Below are 19,797 nucleotides of genomic sequence, written 5' to 3' on the forward strand. Positions count from 1 at the left end.
TCTTTAAAGCATCCAATTACAACAAGCTTTGCAATGTACAATGATGTTGATTCAGCATTCTTGAAAAACAATACCATCTAATCCAAACATTAAGTTTAGAACCTAAGGTAGCAGTATGAGTAGATCAAATAAGGAATGCATTTAAAAGCATTTAACCCGAGGATATCTCCTTCTCCTTTGCTTTGCACATATCCTCGGCAGACTTGACAAACTTCTTAGTCAGCTCATCAATCTAACAAAACATAAAGTAACTGTCATTAACAATTGGCAAAATGAGAAAATCCATAATACATGCCGATGTTAGTGACTACATACTTCTTTCTCCAATTTTTTTGCACCGTCTTTAGGGTATCCAGCTTTCTTTATAGTATCCAATGCCTGCATAAGACCAAAAATTTGCTTCTAAATGAGAGTAGTTGACAATCAATTGCTCTTACAAGTGATTTGAGATATCAGTTCATATATAACACTTAAATTTTAATGACATGCCCCACAGAGAGGGTTCCTCTTGAAGTGAGAGCTTTTGTGTAGACATTGGCATTAAATAGGAATCACGCTATTGTGGGTGCTTCAAAATGAAAGGTCAAGTTTGGTTCTTTCAACAGATATTTGTATGCTTTGCCAAGCTCCTAGTGAGCCTTGTTCGCAAGTATTTCTACATTGTGACAGGGCAAGATACTACTGGAGTAGGGTGTTTGCTTGCAAGAAGAATATTGGGTTTTCCCTTTAGAGGCTGTGGATTAGCAGCAGCTTTAAAGAGTTTGGTAAGTGACCTAAATGCAAGGAGAAGTTGTGGTGCAACACTTAATGGAAATCATGTGGTGTGCGTGGCTGGAGCATAACTCAAGGGAATTAACATAAGTCTGTCTTTTCAATAAGCCACTTATTTGGCTTCATTAATGGCTAGGGCAGCCAGACTTAATAAATTGGTTAGAAAGGTTCAAAGAAACTGAGTTAAAAGTAATTTTGTCTTTAATTTAGATTATTATTCTAAAATAAGAGGTTGGGGAGAGGAGGGGGTGGGGGAAGAGATCCATTTTTTTTCTCCCTCTTTAATAAACAACTTCTCTCCAATATTGGAGAGATGTGGAGGGAAAACGGAGCTCCACCTTCCTCCTCTTGTCCTCCCCCTCTTCCCCTTCTATATAGCTATCCAAACAAGATGTAAGAGAACTGAGAAAAGGAGGAAACTCTGCTAGCTCATTAAATAGCACCTAGGGCAGGCTGCTAGCCTCAACTGTGTAAACAGCTAAGGCATTGCTTCTAATAAACTCTTACTCTTTTACCCTCAAACTGCAAAATGGAGAAATATTTAAATCAAAAGGGTTTGTTCAATTGAAATAACATGTTATCATCACCATCAGCATCTCAGTCAACTGGAATTTGAGCTCAAGATGCCCTTTTGGGAAAATACTCAGTTTTTCTTAACTTTCCAACCCAAAGACACAAACACTGTACTACTGTACTGGACGGAGGTGGAAACTACACATGAGAATTTTGATCATTGAAAAATAATAATGTCTTCTACAAACCTTTTGGCGAGCTCTTCTGATGCTTTGCTTTACATCTTCACTTGATTTGGCAACAACCTTACACATGGCCTACAGAATCCCAGAGATGAAAAGGGATTAGTCCCTTGAGCTCAAAGGCAATATATTGAAAGCAATGAACTTAAGACACACCTGTATGTGCTCCTTGGTTAATCTGCCCATCACAACGAACCGTTAAATCAGTCAGTTAGGAATAAGGAAGTCTCAGATATTATCCATAAGATAAATTGTACATAGAAATTCTAGTATCTAACAAAGACAAAAGGACGAATTGCTTACGGAGGAACCACAGCTATCAATCGTTGACCATCTACTTTTGGATTTAAGCCTAGCGGAGATGACACAATGGCTTTCTCCAATTCTTTAATAGTCTGCAAACACAGTCAGTGAACATGATGATTAATTGAATCAAAGTACATGTATTCCTTTGTTTCTATTATTGTTCATTCATCATCTTTTAATTACTTTGTCTCAAAACATCACAACCTAAATAAAAAAGATGTTTCAAGCAATCACAGGTTAAAAAAATTGGAACTATGGAAGTCAATGAAAGTGCACATCTAATAGGTTATTAGTGTGTGGCTTGCAACAAAAGGAATGAAGGGTGCACTAAAATCGTGTAAGAAAAGCAAAATTAAAAAATTTTGCATTGTGGAGGAGTTCCTTACATCTGAGTCATATGGAGTTATTGATAGAGTTTTGGAGTCAATAATGGTGACAAGAGCAATTCGGTTCAGATTCATCTTTACACCACTTGTTTCCACAATGATATGGTCAAGCATTCCTGTAAACAGTAAGAAGATTTTATTTACTTCAGGCCAATTATTAATAATCTTCATCTTCATAGAAGAGACAGCAATGAACCTGTAGATGCTCTTCCTGTTCGTAGCTTAGTTAGTTCTCTTGATAATGCATCTAGGGCTGCCTCCATCTGTGAACTAGCAGTTGATTTTACAACAGGCCCAATGTCTTCGACAACTTGAGTTGTATTAGCATTATCATCACCCTCTAAAAAAAATAAAGAAATTTTAAATCACACCGAAATCCATGTCCCATTTAATTAATGCATTTGTCAAAATTTACAATGACAGTAAAAATGTCAAGGACGCTGAATATTCATTTACTCTGCTGAACTTGAGCAGGAAATGTCTAACAATACAGAAGACATATCTTAGGAGCCAACATAAGTTTTAGGGGAAAGAAATCTCATATCCAAGACATGTAAATTGTAAGCCCAGTTGTTTCTTAATATAGCCTTCCTAGAAGGGGGGTCGATCAATCTCAGTGTCCTTTTGGTATATTCATCTGACTTATAGACAATCATATAAGAAACAATATAAATTTGTAATAGACTAGCCCAAGGAGGGGTGGAATGGGTAGTCTAGTATTATTAGGTTAATAGTCTTTAGTCTTTAGTCTTAGTACAATAAACTATAAATAGAGGGGAAAAAGAAAAAGATAGGCAGATTTTGGAAGTGTATCCTTGAGAAAGTTGTGACCTCAAGTCACTATTTTGAGAGTGGTAACCCCAAGTCACTAATAGAGATTGGCAGCCTAAAGTTGCTAGCTTGTACGAACCCCCGTTTTCAATATTTTCAATCAAAGATTCAATCTTTATCTCTGTTTTCAATTTTACTTATGTGGGTGAAAGTCCATCAAGCTCGAATCTATTACAAAATTAAATACTAAAACCTTCAACTTAACTTATTTTAAACTGTAAAATAAGTAAGAGACTTCAACACCCCATCGAGAGATTAAATGGGAAAATTCTCATAGATTAAGAAACAAATGAACAAGTGGCAATATGTTGATGGCTACCACTAAATTCAACAAGATTGAAAACTAGGGTGTTTTGGAGGAAGAAGGAAAGAGAGGAAAGATGATAATTTTATTAACCATTTGAGAGTAATTGAGGCTTTGAGAGAGCTCTTTCAAGAAAACCCATAGTAAAAGTTCTGTTGGGAAAATAAATCATTTTCTCCCCATAAGGTACATTGTGATTTTGTTCAAAATAGGACATTCATTCATAAATAATTTTTTTTTTTAAAGAGAGAGAGTGTGTTAGGCCATCCACACTCATTACCTTAAAACTAACACCCAATCTAGTGTTCCTTAATCCTTACTACTTAAGAACCAAAGGAGTAAGTTAAAAGAAACCAAATGACAATCTTGTTTGAATTTGCTTATCCATAGAATTCACATAACGAAAAAGACATTTATTTTGATTGATGGAGTATGTCCAATATCCCATTAATTTGATAAATAAAAGCCACACTCTTTAGAATGATATAAGCTAACTAGTAAAGGAATTTGTGCAAAAATCCGAGCAAATATAAGCAATAAAATTAAGTGTACAAAATGGTGATTCCCCAACAATAGAATTAGCTACAATGAAGCATATGTAGCCAATTCAAATTAGTAGTACAGGCACAACTATGCAACAAACAACCACAAAAATGAATCCCAATATAAAAAGAGTGTTTGCGTGAACCAAGATTCTATCTCTAGTAGTTGTTGACAAAGATTCTTTCCCTCCATGCCATTCTATTAAGTGTTATATGCTCTTGTAAACTCGATTTTCATCTTTATTATTGACTCCCTTCAATCAGGATTTCAGGTCATCTAAGACCTCCCCAGGAATCTTCTAAAATAGCCATGATTCCAACTCCCTACTGCCCTTACCAATGTATCTTCTAGTTGCTGCCTCACACGCCCTTACAAAAGCAATTGGTTCTCTCATATCTTACTGTAAAATTTAGGCATTTCCAGCTTTCATTTGTATCCTTAATTCTATCCTTTACAGTAATCCCACACATCATTCCCAATATGTTCATTATCATCTTCCTAACATGCTTCTTCTTAAGTGCCAAACAATAAACCCTTACAATAATGTTGGTCTAATAGTTGTCGAATAAAATTTACACTTTAACTTAATTAAGCTACAGTCACATAATACTCCTGTTATTGCTCTCCATTGGACCACCTGGAATTAATCTTGTGACTCACGTCTTGGTCAATATCAAAGAACCTTTATAGGAAAGACCAATGCACTTAAAACACTCTTTATCTCTTTCAGCTCCTTACCATCCAATATAACTACACCCTCATTTGACTCCCTCCTAATACTAAACCAGCACACTATATACTCAATTTGCTCCTACCTAGTTTAGACACTCGGGAATCTTATTTTTGCCTCCATAACTCTAACTAAGCATTGACCCCAATTCTAGTCTCTTTCACCTAGAGCTGTCAATTCGAGTAAATGGGTCGGGTTTGTGTGGGTCGGGTTATCTCGGGTTGGGTCAATACGGGTTAATGTCAGGACCTATGTGGGTCTGGTTCGGGTTGGGTCATGCTTGAGTCGGGTCACGTCGGGTCATACATCTTTTCGGATTCGGGTCGGGTTTAGGTCGGGTCAATAAAAGGTCGGGTTATATTCGGGTCGGGTGAAAAACAAGTCGGGTTAAATTCGGGTTTTTACGGGTTTAAATGAGTTAGGGTCGTGTTCGGGTTCGAGTCGGGTTCGGTTCAAGTCAATTATTTTCGGGTTATAATCAGGTCGGGTCATTATCGAGTTTGAGTCGGGTTCGGTTCAAGTCAATAATTTACGGGACATAATCAAGTTGGGTCATTATCGGGTTTAAGTCGGGTTCTATTCAAGTCAATAATTTGCGGGTTATAATAATCAAGTCGGGTCATGTTCGAATTCGGGTATCAAATATTGGATTAATAAGGTTTAAGTTTGATATCAGGTCGGGTCATATTGGGTCCACTTACATTTTTTTTAATTTTTTTAAAACTCCAAATTAAATTACGTAATTTCAAACATTTTCTAAAAAAAAAAATTAAACAGACAAGTGAATAATAAAATTTGAATTCCCTTAAAAAATAATAATAATTAAAAAAAAAAAAAGATAAGTCAAGTAAGATGAGAAAGACCTGCTATTGTCTGGGTCCCGTGTATTTTTTATTTTTTTGTTTAAATTTTTTTTTTTTTTGGCTGTTGTCCAGTTCAGTTTTTCTTTGACGAGAATTATGTAAGAGATAAGTCAAGTAAGATGAGAAAGACCACTTTTGTTTTATAATTGGAATCCATGTTAATAAATTGAAAAAAAGCCTGAAACTCAATAGTCAATACGGAGTACTCTTTTTATCTTAAAAATTCCTAAATCCTAAAATTCGGGTTAGTAATAGGTCGAGTTTAAATTCGGATTGGGTCAATAACAAGTCGGGCTGAATTTGGGTCGGGTCAATAACAAGTCGGGTTGATTTCGGGTCGGGTTTAAATTCGAGTCGGGTTAGGAACGGGTCGGGTTGAACTCGGGTCGGGTTAGTAATAGGTCGGGTTGAATTCGGGTTTTGACGGGTTAAATCGGGTTTGGGTCATTCTCGGGTTCGAGTCGGATTCGGTTCAGGTCAATAATTTACGGGTCACATTTGGGTCGGGTCCTCTCTAGGTCGGTTCATGGTCGGGTTCGGGTCTCAAATACTCGGGTCAACTCGGGTCTAGGATTGGTTTCAGGTCCAGTTAGGTCGGGTTCGGGTCACCAATTTTTTCGGGTTCAGACGGGTTAGGGTTAGGGTCAGGTTAGGGTCGGGTCAACTTTTGACAGCTCTACTTTCACCTATACAATATCATCCGCAAACAACATACACCATGATGACAGACCTAAAATATCCCCTTGATTCATCTAATACCACAACAAATTGTAAAGGACTCAAATCAGAGAGATCCCTGGTATAATATAAATATAATCCTTGGTTACTCCTCCACAGCTTGTCCATGGATTTTTAGTTTTCATAACTCGATACACATCCCTAACTAAGTCAATATGTAACAACACAGGTTCAATTACATCAAATGCAAACCAAAAACTCAAAGTTTTGGTAAGAATCGCAGCAAAGACAATCAAAGTATTAGAAAGAATGATTCCATCAATTATGGCATCATCACAAAAACCCGATAATGTATTTGAATTAAAATTAAAATCAAATCAAAAGCAGCCAATTCAAAATTACAGTTATGAGTACAACTATAGCAAATGCAAACAAAAGGCTCTCAAATTTCTCCAAAATCTTTTCCCATTTCATAATTTACTTCAAATAACGAATTGAAAATACACCATAGATCACAAACAAACAAAAATTCCAAAAAAAAACTGAAAAAATGGTAGCATCATACAATAAACCAAAAATGAAATTGTCAACATGTATACAGATTACTTAAACACAATCAACAAATAAACAAGAATCAATGAATTGAAAATGCAAACATACTTGACTTGCGTCCTTTGGCGAAACCCCGGCGACATTCTTTGAGGAAATCGGAAGAAGGGAAGGCGGGGAGTGGTGCAGAAGAAGAAGGGGTGAAGAGAGAAGGGTTGAAATGAGAAGTGGGAATGTGAGAGAGAGTGCGAGAATGGAGGAGGAGAGAGAAAGAGGTGCGATGATGAGTGAGTAATCTACGAAGCGACATTGATAGGGAGTTGCAGGGATGAAGAAGATGATCTGTGTATCGGGGTTTTGCGAGGGTTTCAGGCGTTTTTTAAAAAGCCGAGGGGGTGATTTGGTGGCCTTATGGGTAGAGGTGTCAATTCGGATAATCGGATGGAATTTAGGTCGGGTCTATTCGGGTCGGATATGTTCGGATCAAAATTATCCTTTTAACTCGGATCGGGTCGAATTCGGGTCATGGTCTATCGAGTCCGGGTCGAATATAGGTCGGGTCAACCCCAGATCGATTCACTTTCGGTTCGGATAAATTTGGATCAAGTTTAAAACGGTTTAAACGGATAACTTCGGGTCGGGTGAATTTGGGTCGGGTTGATTTCGGTTCGGTCAAGTTTGGTTTGATTAATATAAGGTTGATCCGTTGATTCATTAAATGGTCAGTTTCGATTCAATTCCTTTTTGTGTTTGGCTGGATTTTGGTCGAGCTGACCAAATTCATATCCAAATAAGGATATTTTTAATCTAGAGATATTATTGAGTTTTAACCTTATTATTGGTTCAATATGATTATTAATTACGAAGCACGAAGTTTTAGTTTTCTCATTTGATCAAGTTATGTATAATTTTTATCTTAAAGGAAAACTGTGAGATTGAATAATTATCGATAACTTATCATACCTATATAAGTGAGACCGAGCTAGTGATATATTGACGAGTAATTATAGTTACATATGGTGATATATACAAAAAAGAATACAATTTTTTAAGGTTATTACAAGGTTACTACTCTTCATCAATTGTACAATCTTACGAGGTTATGAGTTCTGTACTATTAGTTTAGTTTATTACTAATTCAATTTATATAAGATATTTGTTAGAATTACTTTATTACTAATTCAATTTTTATATTAAAAACTTGACATTATACATATTGATAGTTGATTATTACTATGTACATTCTTTTTATTTGAGCATAAATTATTGCATTTATATGTAGTGTGTATATAACCGTACGATGTATAATACCTATAATTCAAGGATAATGCACAGTTGTAGAGGAAGTAGTAATGAAGGAATGTTATACACATAACAATGATTAAAATATTCTAAAAACACATGGTAGAGAGAGAAAAAAGGAGAGAGATAGGAAGAGAGAGCTCTTTATATGGACCTCACCTACTTTTTGGTCAGATTGTCTCACGTGATGGGTTAGTAGTAAACTTAAGACTCCAGACTATTTATTTGTAGTAAAAAAGTTAACTTATTAATAATTAGTAAATATATAGTATAAGAACTTGAATAAAAAGATCAATAATCAATTATGGTCGGGTTAAATTCGGATCGGGTAAAAATCAAATCGAGTTAAAATCGGGTCGGGTTAATATCAGTTCGGGTCAAAACAGATCGTATCTGATCGGTTATTTGTCGGGTCAATTTCGGATCGAGTTGAGCTCAGGTCGGGTAAAATCGGTTCGAGTTGAGTTCAGGTCGGGTCAAATCGGATTCGGGTTAGTTCAGGTCGAATCAAATCGGTGCCGGGTTAAGTTCAGATCGGGTCAAGTTCGGATTCGGGTTGAGTTCGATTCGGTTACAAATTGGGTTTGAGTCTTGAATTTCTCGGATCAAATCGGATCGGTTACAGTTCGAAACGGATAATTTTTTCGGGTCTGTTCGAGTTTGACACCTCTACTTATGGGAAATGCTAGGAAAGTAGGAATGCCTTATTTGGCTCATTTTCGACTTAATTAATTCTTTTATGTGGCTGGTCACATTGACACATCGTATGCTTTATTTTTTTCCCTCTTTTTGGGGTTTTGCAAGGTATATTGCCTTGTTTGGCTCATTTCCGACTTTTCGTATCCGTATTCGTAACCGTTAGTCGTTGTGAAACTAATACGGAGTAGAACTGTAGAAATGTCAAGTCGGGTTGTAGGATGTGTTCAGAACGGATTTAGTTGGGTCAAATCATTTCAAATTTGAGTTATGTAATTTATTATGCCAATTATGGTGATTGTGAAGATAAAATTTAAAATCAAATCACCCGAAATTAGGTGAAGTTATTTCTATTCATAGGGTCTGTTCACATTTACTGAATTGAGCTGAACTGAACTAAACTGAACTGATTGGAGCTGAACTGAATAGAACTGAACTGAACTGAATAGAGCTGAAATGAATATTTTATGAGAGAAGGAAATTAGAAGCTGAAGTGAACTGATTGGAGCTGAACTGAACTGACTAATTGAAGCTAAACTAAACTGAACTGACTAATTGGAGCTAAACTAAACTGAACTGAACTGAAATTAAGTTGAAGTGAACATGCCCATGTAGACGATATAGTTTTTCTAATTTATAATTAAGAAAAAATATTGCCACTTAGGTTCTTGTTAGATCGTTTTGGTTCATAGTTTATTAGTATCATAGAGGATCATAAAAAGTACTATCTATACTAATATATTAAAAGGCATTTATAAGAATGTCCACGTGTCACGTAGACTCCCTTCATTACGCCATGTCACCAACTCAACTAATCATTACGCACTAGTGTGTGCCCCGGGCGATGCCCCGGGACCCGGATTGATAGTTTGTGTATTTTTTTTTAATTTTATAATTATGTATTTGTATAGTTAGTGTGTGGTTCGGGCATTGCATCAAGTGTTACTTTTTTTTTTCCCTCATATGTATTTACATTATATTTTTGTGAAAAATAGATAAATAATATTACCTCTAATTTACGTAATAAGTGAAAGGAATATACAATATTGTATGTGAACTTTGAAACATAAATAAAAGTTGGTTGAGATGGTAAATGCATTACTATTATGTATAGGAGGTTTTGGGTTCGAGTTGATGACATGGCGCTTATACTTTGAAGAGTGTCACGTGGCACCGTTCCTTTAAAAGGAACGTCTTTTAATATATAGTTTAGATTTACGCCATGTCATGCACAAGGTGTTCCTAAGAACGTCCATGTGTCACGTAAACTAATCATTACGCTACGTCATGCACTTATAATAAAAAAAATGCTCTCCATAAGATTTGAACACGCAACCTCTTAATCTAAAACTAAGTGTTTTACCACCAAACTAAGTTATTTTTTATGTATTATTTTGAATACAAAATATTAATATATAGCAAATGACAATTCAATATGAGCAATAAATTTAACTACAAAAAAATTGAGTTATAAATTACAATTTATATTAATGATCAACCCTATATAATAAATTGGGGCATCGCCCGGGCTCAAAAACTAGTTAATGATTGAGTAATGCACTGGCAAACGTGTATTGAGAAATGTTGCATTTAAAGGAAAAAGTAGGTAAAACGTTGGGTTTTTTATCAAATAAACTTGATTCATCATTAATAGAAGTGTTATAGTTTTTTTTTTTTTTTTAATCTTATTCTTTACCATAGATGTGAATAGTTGTAGTACGAGTTTCACCAAAGTTTGATTATTAATATTGCAAAAAAATGAAAAAGCTAGGTGTTAATTAATATTCTTCTCATAAGTTTATGATAATTTTTACCTAAATATCTTTATAATTTTAGAATAATGTTTTATGGAAATAGTTAGAATTATCATTGTAATTCTTATTATTTTATTTTTGAGATCCAAAATTACAACTCTAACATCTTCCCTGCGTCTTAATTATTTTTAAGACATACAAGATAAATACTCCAAAACTATATCATGTTTTAAAAATAATATCTTGAATAGCAAGGATTTTAATTGTGTTACAAAGATATATATACGTTGAATAGGGGACTTGCTTGTTCTTATTAAAAAACTTATCGAGAAATTTAAGTTTTAAGGTTGAATATCTATATATGTTGTATAGAAGGTGGAGAGACCTAGCAACTTAGCACATAGCAATGGAACTAGTGAATTTCGTTTTCTTTGCTGCTTTAATATTCCTAGTAATTTTAATAATCCGTGATTGTTGTAGCAGATGTATGTTTATACACCGGGTCATCCCATAACAATCATTATCAAAACCAAGCTATGCCTACTTCGCGTGCAATGCCTACAACCAACATGATACAAATTCAAACCAGCTATTTTTTTCAAGGAGGATCTAGTTTTGATACAAATTGACGAAGAGAGAATAAATGAAATTACTCAAATTAAAGTTGCTTGGATTGTGCGATTTGTTTAGATGGTTTTGAATCGCTTATACGTAGCAGTTGTCCTGTAATAATTTTGAGGCACTCTATAGATTTCACACATTTTGTATGAACAGATGGTTTTTAAAGACACATACTACTTGTCCTACTTGTCATGGTCCTATAACATATAATGATTTAATTGTCTAGAAATAAGGCATATACTGTAAACAATCACAAGCAGAAGCACAACGATCTCATTTTTCTGAACGTGTTGTAGAATGGGAAATTACTACCAATCTTGAGCAAACACAATATGGACAACAACAAGTAAATCTAAATAGCCCAAATGCAATAAAAATAAAGCACACCAAGATATACGTGGAATCTCAAAGCGGGAGGAAACCACGGGTACTGTAAGCCAGCACCAAGCCCTTCCATTAATCAATAATAATTAGTGGGTACACGAAATTAAACTTCTCTAAACAATGCTAGATGTTGTGCAACATCAAACAACAAATTTGGAACAAACTATTCTCCATATACATTACTAATAAGTGGATAATCTCAATTATGGAGAGGTTAGGGCTAAATAGAGATTACCAACATCCGGAGCACAAAATGACAATCTGACCTTTGGATATGTAGCGTGGAATGGCAGGAACTTTGTGTCAAAATTTAAAGTCACGTTTGACCATTTGACCGAGCTAAAAACTGTGACAACTTCTATGGAGAAATTCTCCTTCTCCTTCTCTGCCTTCCTCTATTTTGTGCATGAGATTTGTGTGGCTTGCTATCCATACTTTGTTTTCAGCTGCACACTCTTTATAACAACCCCCTCTTTGACTTTCTTATCACCTTATACTTCATATGGACCCAAGGTTTAAAGCCCATATGATTAAAACATTATATTAGCCCACTAAAATGGGTTTCATCCTCCAAGTAGGAGCTAGGAAACAACTCCAACATTAATTTCAGGGCTTGCTCTTTAAATTGTTGAGCTTTCTAATTGATACATAAGACCATATGAAGAACGGAGCATCTGGACTTTGCAATTGATATGAGTATTACGTGAGGCTTAGGTTTCATAAAGGACATATTACCATTTTTGTTTGAGGATTAATTTTTGGGAGACATATATAAGATTACAACTTCAATTCTTAAACCATGGTTTTGAACTTTTGTGTGTATAGATTTGATGTTGAACAAGATCTTTATTAAGGTATCGAAGAATTGAATTGGTGCTTGAAATAATTATTCCTTTTGAATATATATTTTTTTCCGTTAACTTTTTCTAGGTTTAAATTCTATATGATGCATTGAATTTTTGTTTGACACAATACACTAGGCTATTGAAATTTGATCATATTCCAATTGACTACTACTATAAGACTTCATATATAACTATCTTAAATAGATTAAGATCTATACTTTACAATTTATTTTAATAGCGCTTGTTGATATTTTTATTATATATTCCTTATATTGAATAGATTGAGTGGACAGATTAGCTTTTAAGACTTTATTTAATTTTTTTGGTGAAAAGTTTTTAACCCTTTAATTAATTTATTATGGATCTAATATAATTATTTTTCTAGTAAACATAGCGACAACATTAATGGTGTAAATGAGATTCTATCTTAAACTTTAGACTCTAAATTTTAATATTTTGATAAACTAGGACTATTTGACATTCACATAATTATAGAGAACGAAGAATATGATACTAATTAATTATTTTAAAAAATAAAAATGTACAAGTATTTAGTATTTCTATTTCAAGATATAATTGTAATAGGATGTCCTCAAACTAAATACATGTGTGTGTTAGTTCCTCAAAAAAACATGTATGTTGGTTGGATGTTCAATTCTTTTTTTAAATATTTTGGTCCTAGTATTTTTATTTTATTTAAATTTAATAATGTAGATTTTCGATAAATACATGTGGTAAGCACTACAAAACAACTTTTTTTTTTCTAACAACTTTTTTTTAAAAAAAAATTCTATGCTTTGTTATATGATCTACCAATATTTTAACCTTTTTCCTTTACATAATTTGGAGCAAGTCCAATTATAATATTTTGTGCACCTACACATTCTTGTCCAGTGTGGATGATCGATAACTATAATTGGTTAAATTAAAAATCAAATCTCGTTTATAGTATTTGTCCTTAAGGCTCTCTCTACTCCAAAACATATTCCACTTCAACAATATCTTGAGTAATCTCTCTCCCCAACATTGATTCTTTACAATCCAAAGATGATTGAAATAGATAGAACATGTGCATTGCTAGCCAATAAATTAGATTTGATATACTAAACATAACATGATGAATGAATGATTAAATTAATAATTGCCCTCAAAATTTACAAATATTCAATTACTTGTCATACTTCTTCATTCAAATAGGTACGTAAATCAAAATCTCAAAACCACCATTTGCTACATACAACTCAACCGTACATCTGCAATAGCTTCACCTAGTAGAGAAACAACATAGCCACTTTTTCTGCAGTTATTAAAACAACATAAATAAGAACCAAATTAAAATATCTCTAGCTACTACACATTATACACGCTACACAATAACACAAAACTAATTTAACAAATTTGTTAAGACAAAAATAATAGATATTCCCTTTGATCTCTTTTATTCTTTCTACTTAGAAAAAAAAATTTCATCGAGAAATAAAAGTTAAAAGTGGAAAAAACAAAAGGAATAGTGATGAAAAGGTCTAATAGTGAGTAATTATTACCGATCCCTGTTCTTGATTATCAGCTTGTTTGAATTTTTTCTTGAGATCTTGATCTTGCTTATGTTGGTTGTTATTGACATGATTAATGTTTTGATTAAATCTTTGAGCACCTTTTAAGCCGTTGGCGGCAGTGCCATTAGATTTCTTTTGATCTCTAGCTTTATTGAAGATGACTGTAAAACCTTCAGCAGATGCAGGATTGTTTACATCCCATTCTCCAAACTTAGGCAATGGTCTACCTCTTACATTAGTGACGCCCTGCTGTTTAACATATATATTTCAAGGTACGTGTATAGTAAAACAAGAACAATGTAATAAAAATAATTTATCACTTTTATATAGTACTCTCATCTAATTCACCATTATCAACTAAGCCTTGAATCTGGATTAGGCCATTGCACCAAAAAAATTCTAATTCAACATTAAAATTCATGTTACAATTATACATTGTTTACATTTGTTTAAAATATCGTCAAAACTTAGGTCATCTTGCCCATTCTCAAATTACGAAAAAAAGGATATACTCATGAAATGAAAAGAAATAATTTGGTGGAATTGAATATTAGTTAATGTTTGTATGTCACGACTGAATATGATGCATAATAATAGGCAATATCATACATGAGATATATAAAAGCAAGGGTGATACTTTAATGAACTTGATCTTGCCCTAGCTCCTTGTGATTAAAACTTAGGGTTGGTCTTGCATGATATGACATATGTTCAAATTTTAATTTCCCACCTTTTATTGTAATTTTTTATTGCTCTTTTGGCTCAATTAATTTGGAACGAATAAATATGTATGATTAGATACACTGCATGTATGATATAAACAAACTTACCGACATCAAAAATGATCGCAGGAAAAATCAATAATGGAGCAAGAGGAAGAAAGAAGATGTTGGAGCCTGGGAGAATTGTAAATAAAATGAGGGCAATCAATTGAAAATGAAAAAATATTAACAAACAAAAAACAACAATAACTATTAAATTATGATACAGGGTGGAAGAAAGAGAGAAAGAGCGAGTCATTGGATAAATTATAACTAATAGCATGTGTGGTACCTAATTCTTCTTTGTCTAATTTTAAGATTAGATTGGAGAATTTGTTTAAATATAACCTTGATATCATTTATGGCCCTGAATTAATAAAGATTAATAGGAGAAATTTTTATAAATAGGAGTATGATCATGTGGCTATGCAAGTGAAAATATTGACTCACATTTTTTTTATTTAACGCCATGACTATACACTATTCACAAGCTCTACTTTGACTGGTTAATGATTATAGTTTTTTTTAGTAAAAAAAAAACTGTATTTTTTCCAACTTGCTTACGTGGACGGTAAAGTGGAAATATATTTTTTTTAAAAAAATGATTGTAATATGGGAATTGGATCTTTTCCTACAGTATTTAGAAAAGCGCTAAATTATACTCTCTTCGTCCTTTTATTAGAGTTTCATTTCTCTTTATTATGTGAGTAATAAATATTAAAAGTGAGACTCTAATAAAAGGACAAAAGGAGTATGAAAATGTAAAATTATGCAATTTATTTACAATTTTGCCACTTAATTTACATTAATACATTCAAGTTTAACAAGGAGATAAACTTGTTCCCTGTAGGCACAAATTGAAGTGATTACTGTAAACACAAGCCGTGCCTTCGTCCACCATTTTCCCCCAAATTGAACAATCAAGCGCTAGGGCTTAGTTTCCCAGAAATTAAATTCAGTCCACTTTCCAGGTAAATAATCAATCGTTATCTTCTCATAGTTCTTTCATTTCGAATTCAAATTGAATTAATTTTCATATTTGTTGAATCCCTTGAATACACCACTGATTCTATTGTAGTTGTGTTTTGCTAGTTTAATTGCCCTAATTTTTGGTTCAGTATAAGAAATTTGCAGAATTTTTCAATTTTTTTTGTTTCCCATTTGAAATGTTGCTTAATTTTGTCATAGGGGTTTAGTATCAATACCCATAATGTCAGAATCATCGGTGTTCAGTAAGATGATGATGAATTTTCGTGAAAGTTGCAGGTAAAAAGTTATTCAAATTTTTCTATGGGATTCATAATTATTGAACTATATAAATTGTAAAAATCTTAATATTGTTTTGTATTTTCTTGTGAAATTATAAGGTATTATACTGGTTATCCCAAGGATTTAGGACCATCCCGTGTAATACATTTTACGTCGGAGCGTCAATTTGTACAGATTCTTCACCAAGGCTACCCTGTGGTTGTTGCTTTCACTATTAGGTAGTATGATGGATTTCCTTGCCCCCTTTTTACCCTCTTGCAATGGTTGATTTCGGTTTCATTTTCGTCTTTGTGTACCCTTTTCTTAATGTGAAATGATTTGTGGAATTGTAGGGGAAATTACACAAGACATCTTGACAAAGTATTAGAGGAGGCTGCGGCCGAGTTTTACCCTCATGTCAAATTTATGAGGGTAGGTTTCTTCTTCTTTGTGTTATGATTATGGGTCTACAGAATCGTACCTTATCAATTTGAGAGAGTAGGTTCACTTCTTCATCGTAGGAATAAAGAAACAGTCTGTATTAGAATCAGAATATGGTTATAAATGGTTATCCATCTCTTCTTTTGATTGATAGATTAGCCTTTGATATCGTGGTTGCTGTGGTTTATTCTGCTTGTCAATGTATCTTCTCTGAATCGCTCTAGTATGTTAGGCATGTTGGATGTATAGAGTATAGACACAGGGCTGATAGGGATCTGAATGCATTTTGTGCATTTCAATGTAGCATTGCTGCATTGTGTAATGAAATTTTAGTCCTTTAATATTTTTGATACTTTGTGTAATTTCAGGTTGAGTGTCCTAAGTATCCAGGCTTTTGTATAACACGGCAAAGGAAGGAATACCCATTTGTTGAAATATTTCATACCCCAGAGCAAGTATGTCTGATCTTTCTATATCTTTTAGTCTTCTGGGAATTGGACTATGCAAGCATCCAGTTTTAGGATCATGCCTCCTTTCATTATTTTTTCTAAATTACCTTGGGTATTTGTTGATTGTATCTCTTTCTGGTACAAGATGCAACTTATTTGAAACAAGCGATTGATTGCAACTAAATTGTACAGCTTTGTAAAATTTACATGCCATTGCCAAGATACCAACCTTTTGTCTTTCCTCTACTGCAGGCTGCTGCCCCGGGAAGGGTTACTGATCCAAACGTCACCAAGTACTCCGTGAAAGTCTTGCCTGTAAGATTCTGTTATATTTTTCTAGTACTTGTCTTATTCATTTCATTGAATTGCTGTACACATGCTGTTGTTTCTGTAAACCATCAGTTGGGAAAAAGAAAAAAAAAAATTGGGCTTAGATTCATTCTTTCCACAAGTTGCTATTTATTGACTAATTATATTGGAAAAATGGAAAAGAAAAATCCAACCTTTGCAATTTTTCCTTACAAAAATCCAACCTTCTGATTATTCCTCAAAAGTCCAACCTTTATACCCCTCCTTCCCCAAGAGGTCCATTTTACCTGTGATCTGATAAACAGGTTAAAAAAGATGGTTTTTTTTTTTTCCCCCTCTCATTTTTCCATCTCACTCCTCTTCTTTCTCTCTCTCACCTCAAACACTCAAACCACCAACCCCACCTCCGCCACCACCACTCATCACCGCCGTTTCACCTCTCCTCCCCTCCCTCACTCTCATTCTCCCTCTCTATCTCTCTCTCACCTCTTCCTCCATGGAGTCAGGGCTTGCGATTTGAGAAGGGTGGGATGGGCTGTGTTTCAGGCAGATCAGGGAGGTTTTTAGGGGCTAGGTTTCAGGTAGGGAGGGTTTCGAGGTTAAGGGAATCGAAGGTGGGTGATTTGGGTGGCTGATGTGACGGAAAAAGGGAGGTGTAGTGACGGAAAAGGGAGGTTTTTGATTTTTTTTTGGCGGCTGGGCGGTTAGCGGGGTTTGGGTTTGGAGGTGGTGGCTGGGCGGTGGAGTTGGTGGCTGGGCTTGTGTGTTGGTGGATGGGCGGTGGAGTTGGTGGCTGGGTGTGTGTGTTGGTGGCAGGGGAAGGTGGTGGTGGTGTCTTTCGGTTTCGGTGGGCTGTGCGTTGGTTCCGGTGGGCGGTAGGCGCGCAGGGGAGGGAGGGGGAGAGGGAGTGATGGCAGGGGAAGGTGGTGGTGGTGGTGATGGAAGAGGGATTCTGATTTTTTTTGTTTTTTGTTTTTTTCTTTCAATTTTTTTTTAAAATTTTTTTTAATAATTAAAAAAATAATTAACCTATAAATAGCTGACACGTGATATATAACTTAGAAAAACTGGTCATCAACAGGTAATGGACCTGTTGGGGAAGGAGGGGTATAAAGGTTGGATTTTTGAGGAATAATCAAAAGGTTGGATTTTTGTAAGGAAAAAGTTCAAAGGTTGGATTTTTCTTTTCCATTTTTCCAATTATATTTGTTTTGTTGCTTGCTACTTGACAAATACACACTGGAATCATACCTCTTTTAAATGAAAATTTGTTATGATGTCATGTTGCGTTCTAGATTTTATCTGATGTCAAACCTGTTTATCGAATCTGCAGTTCAGTCATGACCTCAGTTCTTATGGATTTAGAGAATTTTTCAAGCGCCACAAGATTCAAATGTCTAACCAGGAGTGATCTCTTATGAGGCCATAGCTCTCTGCGCTGCAGTTCTTGTTAAGCTTCACCATGGAATGTGGACAACACTGTTGTGCCTGGTTTTACACCTATTTACAGTTGCTGAAATCTCTGTTTTATCATGTGCAGAACCCTCGGATAACTATTTCTGAATATTTGATTAATATCTTTGAAGTGGAGAAGATGCAATTTATTCATTGGAAAAGTGATATACATAGTACTGCCTCCTGCCACCCGAAGTTGTAGCACATGAAGCTGAAATCTTGATCTTTGCAATGTTTTCCAGGTTTAATCAATCAAGCAAATTGTAGCCTGTACTCAGAAGAAATTTTAGTTGGTGAATCCTTTTTGTGCTCAGAAGTGTAGTGGTATAATTAATTGGGTTAAAGCTTGTATTAGGTAATATGTGTTGGTTCCCTGTTTTGATATTTTCTAGTAAATGCACTGAATAAATTAGAAAAAAATGTTGATAATGCTGAATTGTATGAAAGATCATTTTTCTTTCCGAAGTAAAATTTCTTTATCAAGAATTGTGTTCATAACTCAGAAAATATATCCCGGTAGATTGCTGAAAACCTTTCCTAAAGTAAAGGAAAGTGTAAAATTTGGTAAATTGGCGATACATGAACCTTTTAATGCATTTCCAAGCAGTGTTTTGTGTTTGCATATGATATGTCGAAGGTGAAGTTCCCTTGAATTTATCCTTATTTAAGGATTTGGTGTGAGGTTTACCTTGAGTGATCTATTAAACCAAATCTTAGTTGGAATTGAAATATCACCTATTAGCATGTAATGAACATGATGTCTTTCTTTACTAGTAAAATATGCCTCTTCTAATAACTACAATATACAATAAGCCACACTGTTGATGAATCATGTCATATGTTTGAAACCTTAGGATATAAAGTACAAAAACAATCCTATAAAAGAAGTTGGTTCCAGCCAGTTTTGACAGTACTAGGCAATCCAACTGAAAGTCTGAAAGCAAATCTTATAAACTATGAGGCAATCACTAGCAATAGCTTACTTCTTCATGAGCCTTGTCGCAATTAATGTCATCGATGTCTTGGCAACCAACCGACTTCCATTTGTCTTGAAGCCACATGAACTGGAATCATCTCAATATGTCATCACAGTCCCAGGTAATAATGAACTGAAAGTGACAATCAGTGAATCAAAGCTCTTTATCCGGTAGAAAATTAAAAAATCCTGATGTTCCTTTGGCAAAAGTAAGCTTCTAATCAAGTAATCAGCATAAAAACTAACTCAAAGGTATTTTCTGTAACAGGTTGCAATAATGACTG

General features: G+C 34.4%; 2 protein-coding genes across 2 annotated transcripts; one reads left to right on the top strand and one right to left on the bottom strand.

Moving 5' to 3' along the window:
* Nucleotides 1–3: 3 nt before the first annotated feature.
* On the bottom strand, nt 4–7,066 carry LOC145598956 (uncharacterized). The gene is made up of 8 exons (XM_081655354.1): nt 6,828–7,066; nt 2,415–2,558; nt 2,219–2,334; nt 1,830–1,921; nt 1,683–1,704; nt 1,533–1,601; nt 316–378; nt 4–232 (listed from the first exon to the last, which is right to left on the bottom strand). The coding sequence occupies exons 1-8, from the start codon at nt 7,024–7,026 to the stop codon at nt 152–154; spliced, it is 786 nt and encodes a 261-aa protein (XP_081511480.1). The 5' UTR covers nt 7,027–7,066; the 3' UTR covers nt 4–151.
* Nucleotides 7,067–15,469: 8,403 nt separating this feature from the next.
* On the top strand, nt 15,470–18,996 carry LOC145598794 (uncharacterized). Its single transcript, XM_081655183.1, has 7 exons — nt 15,470–15,606; nt 15,824–15,901; nt 16,003–16,122; nt 16,237–16,315; nt 16,693–16,779; nt 17,026–17,088; nt 18,416–18,996. The coding sequence occupies exons 2-7, from the start codon at nt 15,846–15,848 to the stop codon at nt 18,491–18,493; spliced, it is 483 nt and encodes a 160-aa protein (XP_081511309.1). The 5' UTR covers nt 15,470–15,606; nt 15,824–15,845; the 3' UTR covers nt 18,494–18,996.
* The last annotated feature ends 801 nt before the right edge of the window (nt 18,997–19,797 follow it).

The sequence above is a fragment of the Chenopodium album genome, chromosome 20, assembly GCF_948465745.1.
Source record: "Chenopodium album chromosome 20, dcCheAlbu1.1, whole genome shotgun sequence".
NCBI classification, from domain to species: domain Eukaryota; kingdom Viridiplantae; phylum Streptophyta; class Magnoliopsida; order Caryophyllales; family Amaranthaceae; genus Chenopodium; species Chenopodium album.

Excerpts from the sequence above, each read along its gene's own strand:
- LOC145598956 (XM_081655354.1), bottom strand. The coding sequence starts at position 7,026 with ATGTCGCTTCGTAGATTACTCACTCATCATCGCACCTCTTTCTCTCTC. Across the intron at positions 1,922-2,218 it reads TAACTCCATATGACTCAGAT|ACTATTAAAGAATTGGAGAA; the intron begins GTAAGGAACTCC and ends CTGTGTTTGCAG. Across the intron at positions 233-315 it reads CAAAAAAATTGGAGAAAGAA|ATTGATGAGCTGACTAAGAA; the intron begins GTATGTAGTCAC and ends ATGTTTTGTTAG.
- LOC145598794 (XM_081655183.1), top strand. The coding sequence starts at position 15,846 with ATGTCAGAATCATCGGTGTTCAGTAAGATGATGATGAATTTTCGTGAA. Across the intron at positions 16,123-16,236 it reads GTTGTTGCTTTCACTATTAG|GGGAAATTACACAAGACATC; the intron begins GTAGTATGATGG and ends GTGGAATTGTAG. Across the intron at positions 16,316-16,692 it reads CTCATGTCAAATTTATGAGG|GTTGAGTGTCCTAAGTATCC; the intron begins GTAGGTTTCTTC and ends GTGTAATTTCAG.